The sequence below is a fragment of the Corylus avellana genome, chromosome 8, assembly GCF_965113065.1.
Source record: "Corylus avellana chromosome 8, dhCorAvel1.hap1.2, whole genome shotgun sequence".
In the NCBI taxonomy this organism is placed as follows: domain Eukaryota; kingdom Viridiplantae; phylum Streptophyta; class Magnoliopsida; order Fagales; family Betulaceae; genus Corylus; species Corylus avellana.
In genome coordinates, this window is record NC_142497.1 from 16,588,768 (window position 1) to 16,604,432 (window position 15,665).

General features: G+C 36.1%; 1 protein-coding gene and 2 pseudogenes across 2 annotated transcripts; all 3 read right to left on the reverse strand.

Annotated features, from left to right (window-relative positions):
• Positions 1–198: 198 nt before the first annotated feature.
• Positions 199–9,319, reverse strand: LOC132163402 (beta-galactosidase 8-like). The gene is made up of 20 exons (XM_088518788.1): positions 8,962–9,319; positions 8,781–8,876; positions 8,448–8,560; positions 8,222–8,288; positions 8,058–8,131; positions 7,597–7,759; positions 7,347–7,438; positions 7,064–7,169; positions 6,831–6,918; positions 6,417–6,535; positions 6,083–6,244; positions 4,207–4,409; positions 3,981–4,090; positions 2,900–3,009; positions 2,627–2,740; positions 2,263–2,364; positions 1,619–1,808; positions 993–1,117; positions 641–721; positions 199–336 (listed from the first exon to the last, which is right to left on the reverse strand). The coding sequence occupies exons 1-20, from the start codon at positions 9,121–9,123 to the stop codon at positions 199–201; spliced, it is 2,415 nt and encodes an 804-aa protein (XP_088374914.1). The 5' UTR covers positions 9,124–9,319.
• Positions 9,320–11,979: 2,660 nt separating this feature from the next.
• Positions 11,980–12,387, reverse strand: LOC148584196 (tropinone reductase homolog At5g06060 pseudogene; annotated as a pseudogene). The gene is made up of 2 exons (XR_015912964.1): positions 12,281–12,387; positions 11,980–12,194 (listed from the first exon to the last, which is right to left on the reverse strand). The product of XR_015912964.1 is annotated as a tropinone reductase homolog At5g06060 pseudogene (transcript).
• A 775-nt stretch (positions 12,388–13,162) lies between these two features.
• LOC148584197 (senescence-associated protein 13-like) lies at positions 13,163–14,244 on the reverse strand (annotated as a pseudogene).
• Positions 14,245–15,665: the final 1,421 nt, after the last annotated feature.

A 15,665-nucleotide genomic window follows, 5' to 3' on the forward strand; every position in this document is an offset into this window, starting at 1 on the left:
AACAATGCTGAGTATAAACATGCTTAACTTGTCTGCAATAACAGGCTTCGTCAACATGTCCGTTGCATTCTTAAAAGTGTGAATCTTTTCAAGTAACAATTCACCTGTAGCAACCAATTTCCTAATCTTGTTAAACCTCACATCAATGTGCTTGGTTTTCGCATGATACACCTGGTTCTTTGCCAAGTAAATGGCACTCTAACTGTCACAATACAACGGAACTCCACATTGCTGAATACCTAGCTCCCTGACTAAATCTATAAGCCACAAAGCTTCCTTTACAGCCTCAGCCGCCGCCATGTACTCCGCCTCTGTCGTGGACATCGCAACCATGGACTAGATCATAGATCTCCAACATATGGGTCCTTTTGCAAGAGTGAACACATAACCCATGGTCGACCTCCTGTCATCTAAATCCCCTGCATAATCTGCATCTACATATCCGACAACTAAGAAAGCACTTTTCTATTCCGACAACTAACAAAGCACTTTTCTATCTGACAAAAGTGATGTCATACTCTGTAGTACCTTTCAAGTACCTGAAAATCCATTTGACTGCATCTCAGTGCTATCTCCCTGGATTTGCCATGTACTTGCTCACCACACTGACTGCATGAGCCAAATCTGGCCTGGTACATACCATAGCATACATTAGACACCCCACTGCACTAGCATATGGAACCTTAGACATGTCTTCAGTTTCTTTAACTATCTTTGGACACTGTGACGTAAAAAAATGGAAATGATTCGCCAAAGGTATACTCACTGGAAATGATAGTGCGTCTAGGCCTGTCTGTGGCTATAGTGTGATGCTCCTTAACTCCTGAAGTAGAGGCCTCTATACCCTGAGAAGTGTTCTCTTGCACTGGAGTCTCTAACTCCACTTGCACCACCTGCTTATCACTGCTACTAGTTTCTGGCACCTGCTACTCTTTATCTTGAGTACTCTTCAACATGAAATTTTCATCAAATATCATGTCTCTACTGATCACCGCCTTGTTTGCCTTTGGATCCCAAAACTTGTAACCCTTAACCCCTTTCCCATATCTGAGAAAGACACACTGTCTAGACTTTGCATCAAGCTTCGATCGTTCTTCACTAGGTACGTGCACATAGGCTAGACAACCAAAAACTCTCAAACCAGAGTAATCTATCTCATTACCTGTCCACACTTCCTTTGCAACTTTCCCATCTAGTGCTACCCTTGGTGACCTGTTGATCAAGTAGCATGCCATACTATTTTAGATCGTTTTTTTTTTTTTTAATTTTAGATTTAAATTTTAAATAAAATTAATAAAAAATTAATATTTTTAATGAGGTGAAACGGTGTGTTTTGGTTAGGAATAACGACTGTTAAAAAATTTTGACGCTAGAAATTTTATTGTCATTTCGATTGACCCAGTGCATAAATTTAATAAAAAAAAATTAAAAATTAAAAAATTTTAAAAAATTTTAAATTTTGAAAAGTTAATTCAGAGACTTATTGTATAATTACCTTTCTTTTTATTATTCTATTCTGTTAAAAATTTTAAAATATTATTTTTTTATAAAAAAATATTACATTTTAATGCTTGATAATGATCGAGCGTGTGTGGGTGTCCGTGTTGCTAACACTTACGTTGGACGCGGCATTTGTTTGCATTATAAGATCCTCGGTAATCGCAAGAGTCGGTGCAACCACCATTTGAAGCGACATACACTGGCCAATAGCGTCCAATGCTTTGTCCATTCACCCATGCCTCGCCTTTCCCCATCCCTGTGAAGTCTAGTGCAACTGGGTCACTGCCAGCAGGCGCATTAAACTTTGTCTGAATCAGCACGTATGGCTTTTGATTAGTATCTAAGAAACAGTTCTATAGAAGACCTAATAATCATTGTTAAATTTGGTAATTTATCATGGTATCAAAGTAAGGGTTCTGAAATTCAAACTCTCACTCCACACTTTACCTCTCATTTCAATTAAATATTCTATCTATTGGGTTTCACTTATTAAGGAAAAATTTAAGCTCACATATGAGGGAGAATGTTAAATAAATGATTAAATTTTCTCTTTCCAATTAGCTTAAGCTTTTAGGATAAGCAGTGATTTAACAATCTTTTTCTAAATCACGAGTAGCCTTCTACAAAAATCCACTTGAAGTGGATATGGACAACATAACAACTATCACTGTGAGTTAAACTGATCAATGGTTATTGGCTTGGTTGTGAAATAAGATATTTGAATGATTCAACTCATAACCAAAATATAAGAATTAAGGTTACCTTGTACCAAGTCAAGGGTTGGTTCTTGGGCAAGGTAGGTTGTGAAACCCACTGTGAAGAACTTCCACTAGACAGACCTGATTCTTCACCTTTAAGCCCAACCTGCACCCAAAAAAGAAGAAAATGAACATTATTGCATTAAATCCTTTTAAATATTTATGACCAACAAATAAAATATCGTTTTTGGGAGTTGTATGTCTACTCATTCTGGATGAATTAATTGAGAAATCGGTTTCTTTGTTTTGCCTAGTTGGTGGAACATCAAATATTCTGTTTACAAGAATTTTTATCTCTCAGTTGCCATTAGCCAATATCAGGACAAATGGAATTGAAAAAGAAAAAAGAAAATAACAAGAACACTAACCTGATATGTCCATTGCTGAGAAGAAAGATCGATAGTTGTGCCATTTTTTGTGCCTTTCAGCTTTACTGGACCAGTGATCCCCGCACCCATTATGTCAAAAAAAGCTCCATAGTTCTGATATAAATGAAAAGATGTTAGCATTTAAAAATTCTTATCCCTAGTGATTCACCAAATGCTGAAGCCTTTTCATCCATCTAATAATATATTCATTGAACATGGAAACCACTATTGCAATAACAATTTCCCTGATTTAATAGATGCAGGAAGGCAGACCTGAAGTCCCACTGTCAAACTCAGGAGATCAATTGTGTTCTTCCCAGCTATAAGTGCAATGGGGATCTCCACTGCAACCTCAGCATTGTCACTGTTCCCTTTTCCACTCCCTGCAAAGGTTTCAATTGCTACATGATCATGCAAAAATATACAGTATTGTAATGAATTAGGCAAAGTATGTAACCATTTTACATCTGAAAGATTTCAAACTTTAGATACGCAGAGAATATATATGAGAGGCATTACACAAAAGAAAGAAACCTAAAACTATCCTACTAGGGATAAAAACCTTAGTGCAATCAGCACCTAATAAAAAGCATATTCAGCTTACAATATCTTGAAATTGTTCATACTACAGTGTATCAGAAATGTTTCAAAAAGTTAGATTTAGTAAGGCAAAGGTAGTGTTTCATATACACTTGTCATGATGCAGGGAAGACGCTAATCACATTTGCACTATTACTCTAAAAGAACTAAATAAGTTACAATTTGAGCTTTCGACTTATAAAGCTCATTCTCACCTAGTAAGAAATTAATGTGTGATTTGGCACCCAGGCAATACCATCACAATTCATCTACTCAATGTAAGACTTTGCTTAATGTCAAAATTGTCCCCCACTCAAATCAATGACATCCTTATCAAGGCTCGAGTTGATGAAAAATTCTTCCAGCTCTCTTTATGCTAATGAATATGTAAATTGGTTCTTCGATTTAGGCACCCAACCATAGCAGCAGCTGAATGCAAAGTATTATGTTTGAACCTCCTATACCTCCCTTAACCTAATGAATGAAAAAGTAAATTTTGCCTTTCAAAAATTATTAAGAAATCCAAGATTGAGGCTTCCTCTAGAGAAAAAGAAAGCAAGTCTTCCTTCGTTATTTCTAAAAATACTTCCAATTCCTCCTTTGCCTCAGGTTATCAAGGTAGCAACAATTGAAAATTTACAAAAGACTACAACCCCAATGCCTCCAAGAAAGGTTGGAAAGGGGGGTGGGGAAGGACTAAACAAAAATATAGAAAGGCATAAATATATGTTAACCATGCATATCAAATTCTCAGTACTTTATGATTTCGAATCACCTGCAAGCTTTCCATTAATAAATGCATGAAGGGCATGGCCAAGTGACTCCACATGAAGAATTGTTTGAGATCCATCTTCAAGGAAAGACTCATCACCTTCAATATTAGTGCTGCCAAAAGTTAACAGAAAAAAAAGTGTTACAATAGTGATCATATCATAATAACTGGCCGGAGAGGCAAACAATATGTCAAAGAAAGAAGCTCTACAAACAAGAGACTTTGTTACCTTAATGAGTACCACAAGTAGTCACTTCTATCAGCTGTAGTATTTATTTGCTCCAATAGTCCAAGTTTCACAAATGCATTGTCCTTTGAGATACCTATGGGTTCATTTATCCAACTCCAATCCGAGTCTAATGCTTCAGAGGAATCAATATTGCCACTCAAAGATTGATGAATGAAGCTTGGAATCATAGCAACAGAGTTGATCTATCATGAGAAAGTTATATTAAGTGATCAATTAGATAATACTATAAAACATATAGAATTTGGTTGCAAAAAAAAACAAACAAAAAAAAAACTGATAATTGAAAAAATTCTTAGAATTAGCGTTTTTGTTTGATTCCATAGTTCGCATGTGCGAACAAGCAAGAACATGCTTCACACCCTTGAATTTTTTTTTAAAACATATTCAAATGAGGGAGATATTGACCCTCTTTGGTTACAACATGCTATTATGATCCTAAGTGTCCCACATAGCTTCAAGGTAATCTTAGTCATTTGTATATAACTAAAAAAAAAAAAAAAAAAAAAAAAAACCTTGTGTATATAAACTTTTTAGTACCCTCTCCTTGTAAACCGGTTTTCAAGAGTAAATTATCCCTGAGGTTTGTATCATTTAGTATCAAAGTCGGGCACCACATCACAATTTTGAGTCACGAAGAGGGCGACCTATGGTGCGGGCCACTGTCAACGTCAAATTAGGAAGCGTGTTGGTATTTTACGATCCTAAATATCTCGCACGGCTTAAGTGCGATCCTAACCATGTATATATGAACTTTTGGGTACCCTCCCCTTGCAAGCTAGTTTTCAAGACTAAGTTCTAACTGAGGTGTGTATCATATGCCACTAGTGAAAGGAATTCATTCTTTTACCATTCTTTTCACATGAGATAATAACATAAGACTTAATGAACAGGTCTCTAATAATGGTTGTGTAGGTCAATAATACAAACAAAACAATCACCATGTTACAAGAGGTTCACACAGCCATGGTGGATAAACTTTCCATAACTTTATTAATGTAATTCACACACATAATCCTCCATTACACCAAAATATATATAGAAGCCCTAATTTCTTAAACGAACCTGGACAAAACCACTAAGTAATTGACAACTCCTAAAATAATAAAAACCAATTGTAATGAAGATACCAAAAATTTGAAACTTGGTTTACTTTTCCAACAATATTATAGAAAATAATTTCTTACCAAAGATTACAAGTTCTAACACTGTGCTGTAGAAGTTAGTGCTGAAATTCATCTCAAATGGATGTGTATAATATCTACACAACGCCCGTTTGGGACCAAATTTCAAGCTATCTAGACATGTTGCAGTCATATGGGATAGGACGTAAATCAAGATGAACAAAAAGGATATTATGAACCCACAAAAGAACCCTGATACAAGTTGAAAAATCCGCAAGTATACAAGCAACACCACCATCCGAAAGAAGTTCTTCAACATTCCGTTTTAAACCATATAGATAATATGAACTGTAAAACAAATTTTAGGAACAAACATCTTAGGTGATATAAAAGGAAGTAGAAGACTTTACAGAGCAACAAAACAATTAATATACATTTTTCCCCTGGTAAGTTACTCATTTAGATACTCATGGGGTCTTGAACTCATGACCTTATCCTCCACCCTGTTATTGTGGAAGGAAGGAAGTGCTACCTGAGCTACACCTCAATGGCATCAATTAATGAACTTTAGGTGGAAAATCCATAGAATGGATGAGCAAATCCAACTGAGAAAAAGCAACCACAATTCCACATCTAGCACAAAATATCTTAGTAATTTGTGCATCTACAAGAAACCAAGGGAATCTGCTACAACCAAAATCCACAAATATGCAGAAGAAGCTCATGAGGCATACCTTTGCAGTGTTAAGAACTACATTCTTGCAGTCAGGTAAAATGCTCACGGACCATGCAGGCAAGTGATATGAATTGCCATTGAAATTCATAGTTGCATCAGATTGGGTGCCCACATTGGCAAGAAAAGCAGCGCACACGGATCCTGTTTTATAAACTGTGGCCTGAATGAAAGACAAGATAAACCCATGTTAAATTAAAAATTAAACCTTACATCTTATAGCACAAACAAACTTAGTAGTAGAGATTCTACAGACCAAGTAGGAATATTAGCAGAAAGTAGAAATGGTCTTTCCTAACAACTGTAAAAGGTGTAATGGATAGAAATGGCTATACCTCCATGTTTGGACCAAGAGAAGTAACTGTTAGATCAGTGGCCACCAATGCTTCTTCACAAAGCTTAACTGCCTTATGGACATCTTTTAAGTGGCCCCACTTAGGTTGTCTAAGAATCCCTGCAGCAAAAACATGGAAAATTTTCAACTCAATCATGGATCAATGATCAAAAACGTTCCTACTATATTATAAAACTGAGTGACTGTGGGCCATTATATGATATTTTCAAATACCAAAATATGATGGGCACATCATATGTGCTTGCAAAACCCTCTAAGCATCTCATTGACCCAAAAATGCTAGTTAGGCTGTATATAAATGATGACCTGGAGACTGGAGTAGCAACTACATGCATAACTCTTACAATGTAAATGGTAGATGAGGAATATTGCAAAAGATGGATGGAGACCATACCATACTCATCAATTGGAGCATCATAATCATAACTAGTGGAAACGAAGGGTCCACCAGTAGACTGGCCAAAGTTAGTCCCACCATGATACTGTTTCAGGGGAATCAACAGATTTGATTCATCACTTTGTGTTCTTTGGTGTCAGAGTTTAGACTGGATTTTATCCTAGAGTTCAAGTATCAAGAAGTCCTCAGAAAAACTATGTAAACATAAACTACCAATATAATTGCAGTACCATATAATAATTTTGGAAAGTTCCACCAAGCTGGAAAAAGCGAGCCACAGCAAATGCAAGGTCTTCCACAGGTCTGTGGGGCACTGGATCACCAAACGAGAGAAACCTAAAATTTCATGCAGATCAAAAAGTATCGAGTAAAGGAAGACAATTTATTTCAAGCAAGAAAAACAAAATCATGAGGCTGAATGTCGATATAAATCATAAATTCATATGCAAGGGAACAACATCCAACATCCCATTCTAACAGCCAGATTGTTAGGAACAACAAGGGACAGCTTACCATCCAGTACTATAACCCTCAGTCCACATTTTTGGCTTCTTGTCAGAATTAGGTTTGAATTGGTCACAGTAAAATCCATTGCAAGTGTTGATCTGAAGGCAAATGAGATTGAAAAGATTATAGAAAGCCAAGTGAGTAGCAAGTTATTTGAAGTAACTTGGTCACTACGTTCGTAACACCTATGTTGTGCTCACGATAAATTTCGGACCAAGTCACTAAACTGCCATGCAAGTTCAATGAGAAAACTCACAATGGGATCAGGAGCATCTACTTGCGGGCACATGACCCAGGGCACCCCTGTATCCAAAGATGTAGCCATGGATGCTGCCCAAACGATGTAGGATTTGGCAGCAGGCCCATATTCTGAATCAACGTTTCCATACTCATTTTCTATCTGGCATAAAAAAAGAATAACCATCATCGCTCCATGCTAACCTTCAACAACCAAAAGTTCAATTTGGGATCATCTAGGAACATTAAGGCTCCTTTGGCAACACCTTTTAGGATTGCTTAAAAAGCAAAAACTTTAATAAACAAATCAAAACACAAACTACTTACAAAACGGTCAAAATTACTTTTACCTTCACATCACATCACAACTAAAAAGCAAAAAAGACCTTTTAAAAAGTATTTTCAAACTAACTATAATGCAAGTGCACGACTACAATTAAGTGAAATATTTTGAAAATTAACCTGAGATAAAATGATAGGCCACCCTGAGAGGCGTAAAGTTTCTCCTGCTTCATCATGTCCACAATCTTGGCCGTGAATCGCTTCATTTCTGCCTGAAACTGAGTGTTTCATAACCAATGGATAAACTTGAGAAAATACCAAAACAACAGCACATTACTAGAGTGCAGGGTGAGTCTGCAAACCTTGAACGGCTCATTATCAGTTCGAAACTGAATTCCGGGTATAAAATGCAACCATAGAGGAAAACCACTGTTCAAAAATTGAAGAAACACACACAATTATGCGAGGAAAAATTTTAGATTAGAACAGAAAGAGGGGAATAGGAAGAGTAAACAATTTAAAACAAGCTTCTATTTTTCCCACCAAAGCTAGGATATCAATAGAGTAAAATAGTACAAAAGTCTTTACCCATAGTTCCATTCGGCGCATGCATAGGGACCAATACGAAGATGAACATAAAGACTAGCATCCGCAACAGTCTTCACAAATTTCACCAAATCCTTCCTTCCCTCGAAGTCATACTGTAGAAATGCCAAGTGGGTCAGTACAAAATCAAGAATTAGAGTAATGAAAATAGTTAATTTTATATTTTTTCAACTGATTTAGTTTGTTCAAGAGTTTAACTTATGCTATTCTTCCTACATTCTCTCCCACCAACAAAATCGAAGCCTCGAGGAATTTGCCCAAATGCAGAAACAGCGTCAGCAACTACTAAAGAAAATGAAAAAGAAGGGAAGAAACCTGGTTTCGAACTGGTTCGTGCAAGTTCCAGAAAACGTAGGTCTCGATCACATCCAATCCTCCGTCCTTGGATTTTTGAAACAAATCCGGCCACATCTGCAACAACATTAACCAAATTATAGTAACACAGAGAGAGAGAGAGAGAGAGAGAGAGAGAGAGAGTCTCAATAACGCATGGCACCTCGGGAGTGCTGCGAGGGTAATGAATGGAGCCAGAGATGAAGACCCGGCGCTTGCCGTCGATGAGCAGAGCTCTGTGATCGTACGTCACGTTGGCAGCAAACGAAGTCGTCACCAGCACCCAGCACAGCACTAACAGTAACAGAAACCCTGTCTCTCTCATTGCTTAGTTCGGTTGATGCTCCGTTGGATGAGCTTTGCGTTCGTTTGATCGCTTTGCATTATAAAGGCATGGAGATGGAGGCAGGGGAATCAAACAGAGGAGTCCAACATCAGCCATGTTAAGCCAAGATGTCTCTATTTGCCGTCCTAGCCGTAGCCGTAGCCGTAGCCCAGGTTAGAATGGCAGTTTCTCTTTGTTTTTGTGTTATGGAGGTACCCTTTTGTTGAAGATGCTCGACCTTTTAACATGGTAGTGAAAATACTAGCTTTATTTGATGGAGATGGCGACTGGATTATCAACTGCATTTAAAAATAAATATATAAATAAACCATAGATATTATATTTGATTTTTAAATATTATTTTTATTGTAAGTGACGTGTGTCACATTATGATTGGTGTTAATGTGACATATTAACTGATTTTTTTCAACTTTTCTAATGAGAGGGACCAATTTATTTATTTATTTTCGCTTACTTTAGATAGTGATTAATCAATTTTTTTAAAATCTAAGAAACTATTTCTCAAAACCTTAAACTACATAGACTAAAAATGTATTTATCGGAAAATATATATATATAAGGGAACCCACGTGGGTATAAATCCTCCTCACTCTACTTTTTGTGAAAATGGGTGATGTGTTAATAAATGATGAAAAAAATAAATTTGTAAAAGCATGCAGGTAAAAGACAAAGAATAAATTGTATCGTAAAACATAATATAATGGTACGTATGGGATAATGGCCTTGGGCTTACTAAAATTATAAAGGTTAGCCCTACAGTTAAAAGATGTTTATTGTTTATGTTTGGCATTAGATTCAATAGTTGTTTTGTGACCTATGCAACCATGTTTGATTGATGGTTACTATAGGCGGACGTCATTAGTAGCGTAGGCCACCCGAGATCAGACTTGGTTGGACTGCTTATAAACTCTGATGAATTATTGATGTTGCATATAGCTCTGTGTGGCATATGATATTGTCAAACAGGTTAATGCACGGGTTCATGGCATACTACGGTATCGCCATGCCACTGTGACAATCTGCGTTGTGGGTATGTTAAAAAAAAAAAAAAAAAAATTAGTCTCGTTTCAATCAAGCGGGTCATCACACTGCTAGTGAGTGGATGGTATGCGTATAATATCCAGAACACTGATATTGTATTATAAGTCCCTTAGGATAATGCCAACCCTACCAAAAAGGGATTAAGGGCTTGGATAAACCATATGTAGTTGAATTATGATATAATTATCTTATTACAACATATATCATATTTATATTGCACTCATGAAATTATCAAATTATTATTTATGACCTTGTATTTCTGCATGTGATTTATAAATATTCAAACTCACCACGTAATAACTTGTACGTAATGTGTATTTATACTCACTAAATCGTGAACTTACTCTTATGTCTTTTATATCTCTCAAACATGTATTGTCTTATAGATAGTCTAGTGGATGATGGATCCCGGGAGGTATAAGGTTATCCAGAGGGATTTGGTCACGATCATTTTTGAGGAATTACACATCGTTTGGCTTAAGGACATGTGGGATGCTGATGGAGTCACCCATCAAGATATGATTGAGATTGTTTACATGCTTTTATCTCCTTAAGAGTAGGCTTTGACTTTTCATGTTATGTTATGACAATTAGATTTAGTTTATAATCCTGTTATATTTTTGGATGACTCGTCTTTTGACCATAATATTTGGTGAATTATATATGTTATGATGTATTAGATTTATTCTGGTTATTAGATGATTTTGATTTAATTTATAAATATCTTTGATTATAAGTGAAAAGTTTTTCGTTACAAACTCTCTTTGGAGAGAATGAGATCCCTAAGTTTTGTTCTTTGTGGAATAACACTAGGAGGCAAACCATGCAGTTAATTACTCGTTAATTAATTTCATTTGGGCATTTCAAAGGCAAAGCCCCATCCTCCACCAAAAAAAGCCGCACAAGGCGGTGGGAAAACTTCACGGAAAAGGTGGGTTAAAAAAATATCAAAGCTTTGAGAAGCGGCTTTTTTTCTGCCTTCAATTTTTTTTTTTTAAATAAACATAATTTTTAGGTTGATTTTTTAGTTGCTTTATGAAATGCCATTGAGAACAAAAAAGAAAAAACAAAAAATCAAAATAGGTGTTGGCTCTCACTTATTAAAAGGGAGTTTTGACCCATACATGAGGGGGAGCCATAAATTTACCTATTCCTATCAGTTTATCCTTTTTGGATAACAAGTAGTTTAACATGATATGAAAGCCAAAGATCCTGGAATCAAACATTGACTCTGTCAATTCACTCTTCATTTAAATTAAATATTCTACGTGTTGGGTCTCACCTATTAGAAGGAAGTTTGAGCCAATACGTGAGGGGGAGTGTTAAAGTAATGATTAAATAATTAAATTTATCTCTTCTTATTAACTTAAACTTTTGAGATAACTGATAATTTACACGGAGAATAACTCAAATTTGTCCCCCAACCCCCTAATAGATATAGACCATGCAACTCTTCATCAAGAGTTGCACTGTACGTTTCTCTTCTAACCCCCATGAAAGTTATTACTTTCTAGGAAGATGATTCAATGTGGGGATGACGGTCCATTAAAACACGTCATCAATATTGGATCCGCTTGACCTTTTGTAGTGTAGTACAGGGACTCCAAATGGCTTGGGATGAATTAGAAGTTAATTTGCTATTTATTTCCGAGGTAAAAAGAAAAAGAGATAAAAAAAGACGTGCATATATGAAATTTTATTTTGTAATTAGATTTTACACGACTTATTGCTTTTGATCTTGAAAATAAAGTGCATGGTTTATAAGCATCCCTTGATACAAATGCTGTACCAATAAAAACATCATTTTCTGCTGTTTCAAAGCATGCTCAGGGCACTGAGAAGCCATTTACTGTAGTTCCGCCATCAACACAAATATTCTGACCAGTTATGTATGAACCCGCAGGTAGGCATAAGAATGCCACAATGGAAGAAACCTCCTTTGGCTCTCCAATACATCCAAGAGGTGTTTGAGAGACAACAGCCTCAGACATTTTCTCATCCCTCAGAAACTGCAAAAAAAGAGAGAAAATAGATTCTTGTCATGTCTTAATTAATCCCCCTCTATGAAAATCACAGACAAGGAAAAGAATCTTACAATTTCAGCCAAGGGGGTTCTGATAAACCAAGGTGCAACAGAGTTACTCCTTATGTTATCTTTTGCCCACTCACATGCCAAACTTCTTGCTAGCTGATTCACAGCTCCTATAGACAAAATTTGATCGGAGCTTTTAATGTGTCTCTCAAACTTATAACCCATGATTTTGATAGAAAAATCAAATAGTAAAATGAAATTACCTTTAGCTGCACTGTATATACTATTTCCAATATTTACTGCTACTACACTGGCAACGAAAGAAACGAAAACAATGCTTCCTGCTCTCGAAGCTCTTAGAAGAGGATAAGCAAGTTGAGACATGTGATAAGCAGATTCAAGATTGGTAGACATAAAGAATGAGAAATCTTCAGCTGTGTACTCTGCGGTCATTTTATGTATGTTGCTTCCCACATTGTTTATCTAGAAACAGACATTAGAGTATAACAACCCTATTAAGGCGTAGTAATTAATAAATGAAAGCTTGTTCGGTGCCGAAAGATAGGATGATCCTTTACAGTTGAGCACATTTTGAGTATGCTGTAAAATGTCATGCAAAATGCGACAATGATAACAAAATAGAGGTCTTACAACTTACCAGGATGTTGAGTTTGCCATTAAATAGTGAGGAGACGGTGCTAATTAGTTCCTCTCGTTGGGCTCGAAACACTGCATCGTACACAGAACCAGTGACTTGAAATCCCTTTGTCTTCCATTCATGTAAGCATTCGTTGAGTTGGGCCTCATTTCGACTGCTTGTATGGACGGTCGCCCCTAGGCCTGCGTTGGAGAGATAACATCCTTCAAGAAGTTTTCATTAGCAAGATACTGCAATATTATTTAAATAAAACAATCAGCATAGATAATTAATTTTTAAGGATGTCATTAATCATTATCAATTAATTTAAAGCAAAAGGATGTGAAATGGTTCGTTAGGGGTTTAGTAAGGGGGGTCCAGATAAACCATGGTGCAACAGAATTAGTCCTTATATTATCTTTTGCCCACTCGCATGCCAAACTTCTTGTTAGCTGATTCATTGTCCCCACGTATATATACATGAAAAATTCACACTTACACAACCTTCATATTAGCAATAATAATAACAATAACAATTAATGATAACAATAATAATACATCTAGAATTACCTTTAGTTGCTGCATATATGGATCCGTAGGTCACTGATACAACACCACAGACTGAAGACACAAATAGAATGCTTCCTGCTGATGAAGCTTTTAGAAAAGGATGTGAATGTTGGCTCCAATGTTAAGCAGATTCAAAATTCGGGGCCATGATAAACGAGAAATCTTCAGCTATGTACTATGTGGTCGGTTTTAGTATGTTTGTCCCAACATTGTTAATCTAGAGCCAAATATTCAGAACAATAAGAAATAAGAAAAACTCTTCAAAATGTTACCTTATACATAATGGAAGAGGTGGGGGACTTACAAGGATGTTGAGTTTTCCATTAAAGATGGAGGAGATGGTGGTTATTAGCTTCTCTTGTTCAGCTGGAGAAGATGCATCGCACACTGAACCCATGACTTGGAAGCCCTTCTTTCTCCACTCACTTAAAGATTCATTTAGGTCCGCCTTGTTTCGAGAGCATGTATGTACAGTCGCCACTAAGCCTGCAAGTTCCTCCACAATAGTATGCCTGATGATCACAAATTAAGGTGGATCAGTTTTATTAGGAAGATGAGGCAGTTATGATAGTGTCGCATGAACAAACATTTTGAAAGCTAATGTATATGCTATATGCTTCACTTAGATGATAATAAGGTGACACCGTTTGTTTTTACTATTTGTGTATTTATTGGTATTTATCATGAATTTTTAAATGAAACGTGTACATTGGCAGTCTTATATATATTATCTGTGATCCTTAATAATTCTCAAACATTTTCAGCCAAATAATTTAAAAAATAAGTTCTTAAATCACATGTACCAAAAACAACAACACATTTATAGAGCCCAATTATTGCACAAATTTATTTTTTTTTTAAAAAAGAAGTAAATGAAAATCATGGAAATGAAGCTATGAATGATTATAAAAGTAATGTTTGAAATTATATTTTTATTTCATAATTATTCTATAATGTTGATGTGATGATTTCATAGTGACACATCAACATTCACTACAAGAATTTAGGTCTTTAGGAGCGACTTCGAGTCGACCCTAAAAGTCCAAAAGTGGACGCTGTTGACAACAGCGTCGACTTTTGGACCCTAAAGGTGTCGTCGCTAATAGTCCGACCCTAATGATCAAATGAGTGATTATCAGCATTCACTTAAAGTCAACTCTAATGATCACTTTTAGCGTCCACTTTATCGACCCTAAAAGTAGCAATGTTTTGACCCTAAAGGTGATGTAAACGGAACCCATAGTCGACGCTGATAGTCAACTATTAGTGTCCACTCAAAGTAGACGCTAATAGTTAACCATTAGCGTCCATAAAGTGGACCCTATTGGTCCTAAAAAAAAATTAAAAAAAAATTAACTATCAGCGTCCAAACCAAAGTGGACACTGATAATTAACCATTAGCGTCCACTTTATCGATCCTAAAAGTCGCAATGTTTTGACCCTAAAGGTGATGTAAACGGAAGCCATAGTCGACGCTAATAGTCAACCATTAACGTCCACTCAAAGTGGACGCTGATAATTAACCATTAGCGTCCACAAAGTGGACCCTAATGGTCCTAAATTTTTTTTTTTTTAAAAAAAATCTGCTATCGATAGCACAATCGTGTGCGATCAATCGCAGTACCAGTAGGTTTTTGACATTTTGCGATCGATCTCACTTGGAGTGCGATCGATCGTAGTACCAGTAGGTTTTCAATATTTTGCGATCGATCGCACTCCAAGTGCGATCGATCATAGACCCAGGGAACACTGGTATCAATAACATATATCGGCTAACTCCTAACCACAGTATTTCTAACATATATCAGTAACAGTCCCACCAATACATGTTAATTATGAGCAAAAGGAGAGGAACAACATAGCCAATTGTGTATGTCAAAAGCAGGCTGCCTCTTATAACTGGATCCAGTTATTTATTGAACGTGTCCTGAACAATTTATCTATTAATCATGACAAGAATAAAAATATTGTACTCTGTTTTAAGTGAAACTAAAGATAAATGTGGCTAAAAAAATTCAAAACATCAATGTACATATAGTCCATTTAAAGCTTTCTTTCTTTCTTTTTTTTTTTCCTTCTGACATGCTTGTTCACATGAAAGCCTCCTCTTTTATTGAACTCTTTGAATTGATTGACAAATTGTTAAGGTTGGTTGTCTGAAATAGTAAGATTTATCTTCCATTACCTGCAGTGATATAAAGAGTTTCTTCGGATGAATCAAGAATAAAAAGAACTCTAGCC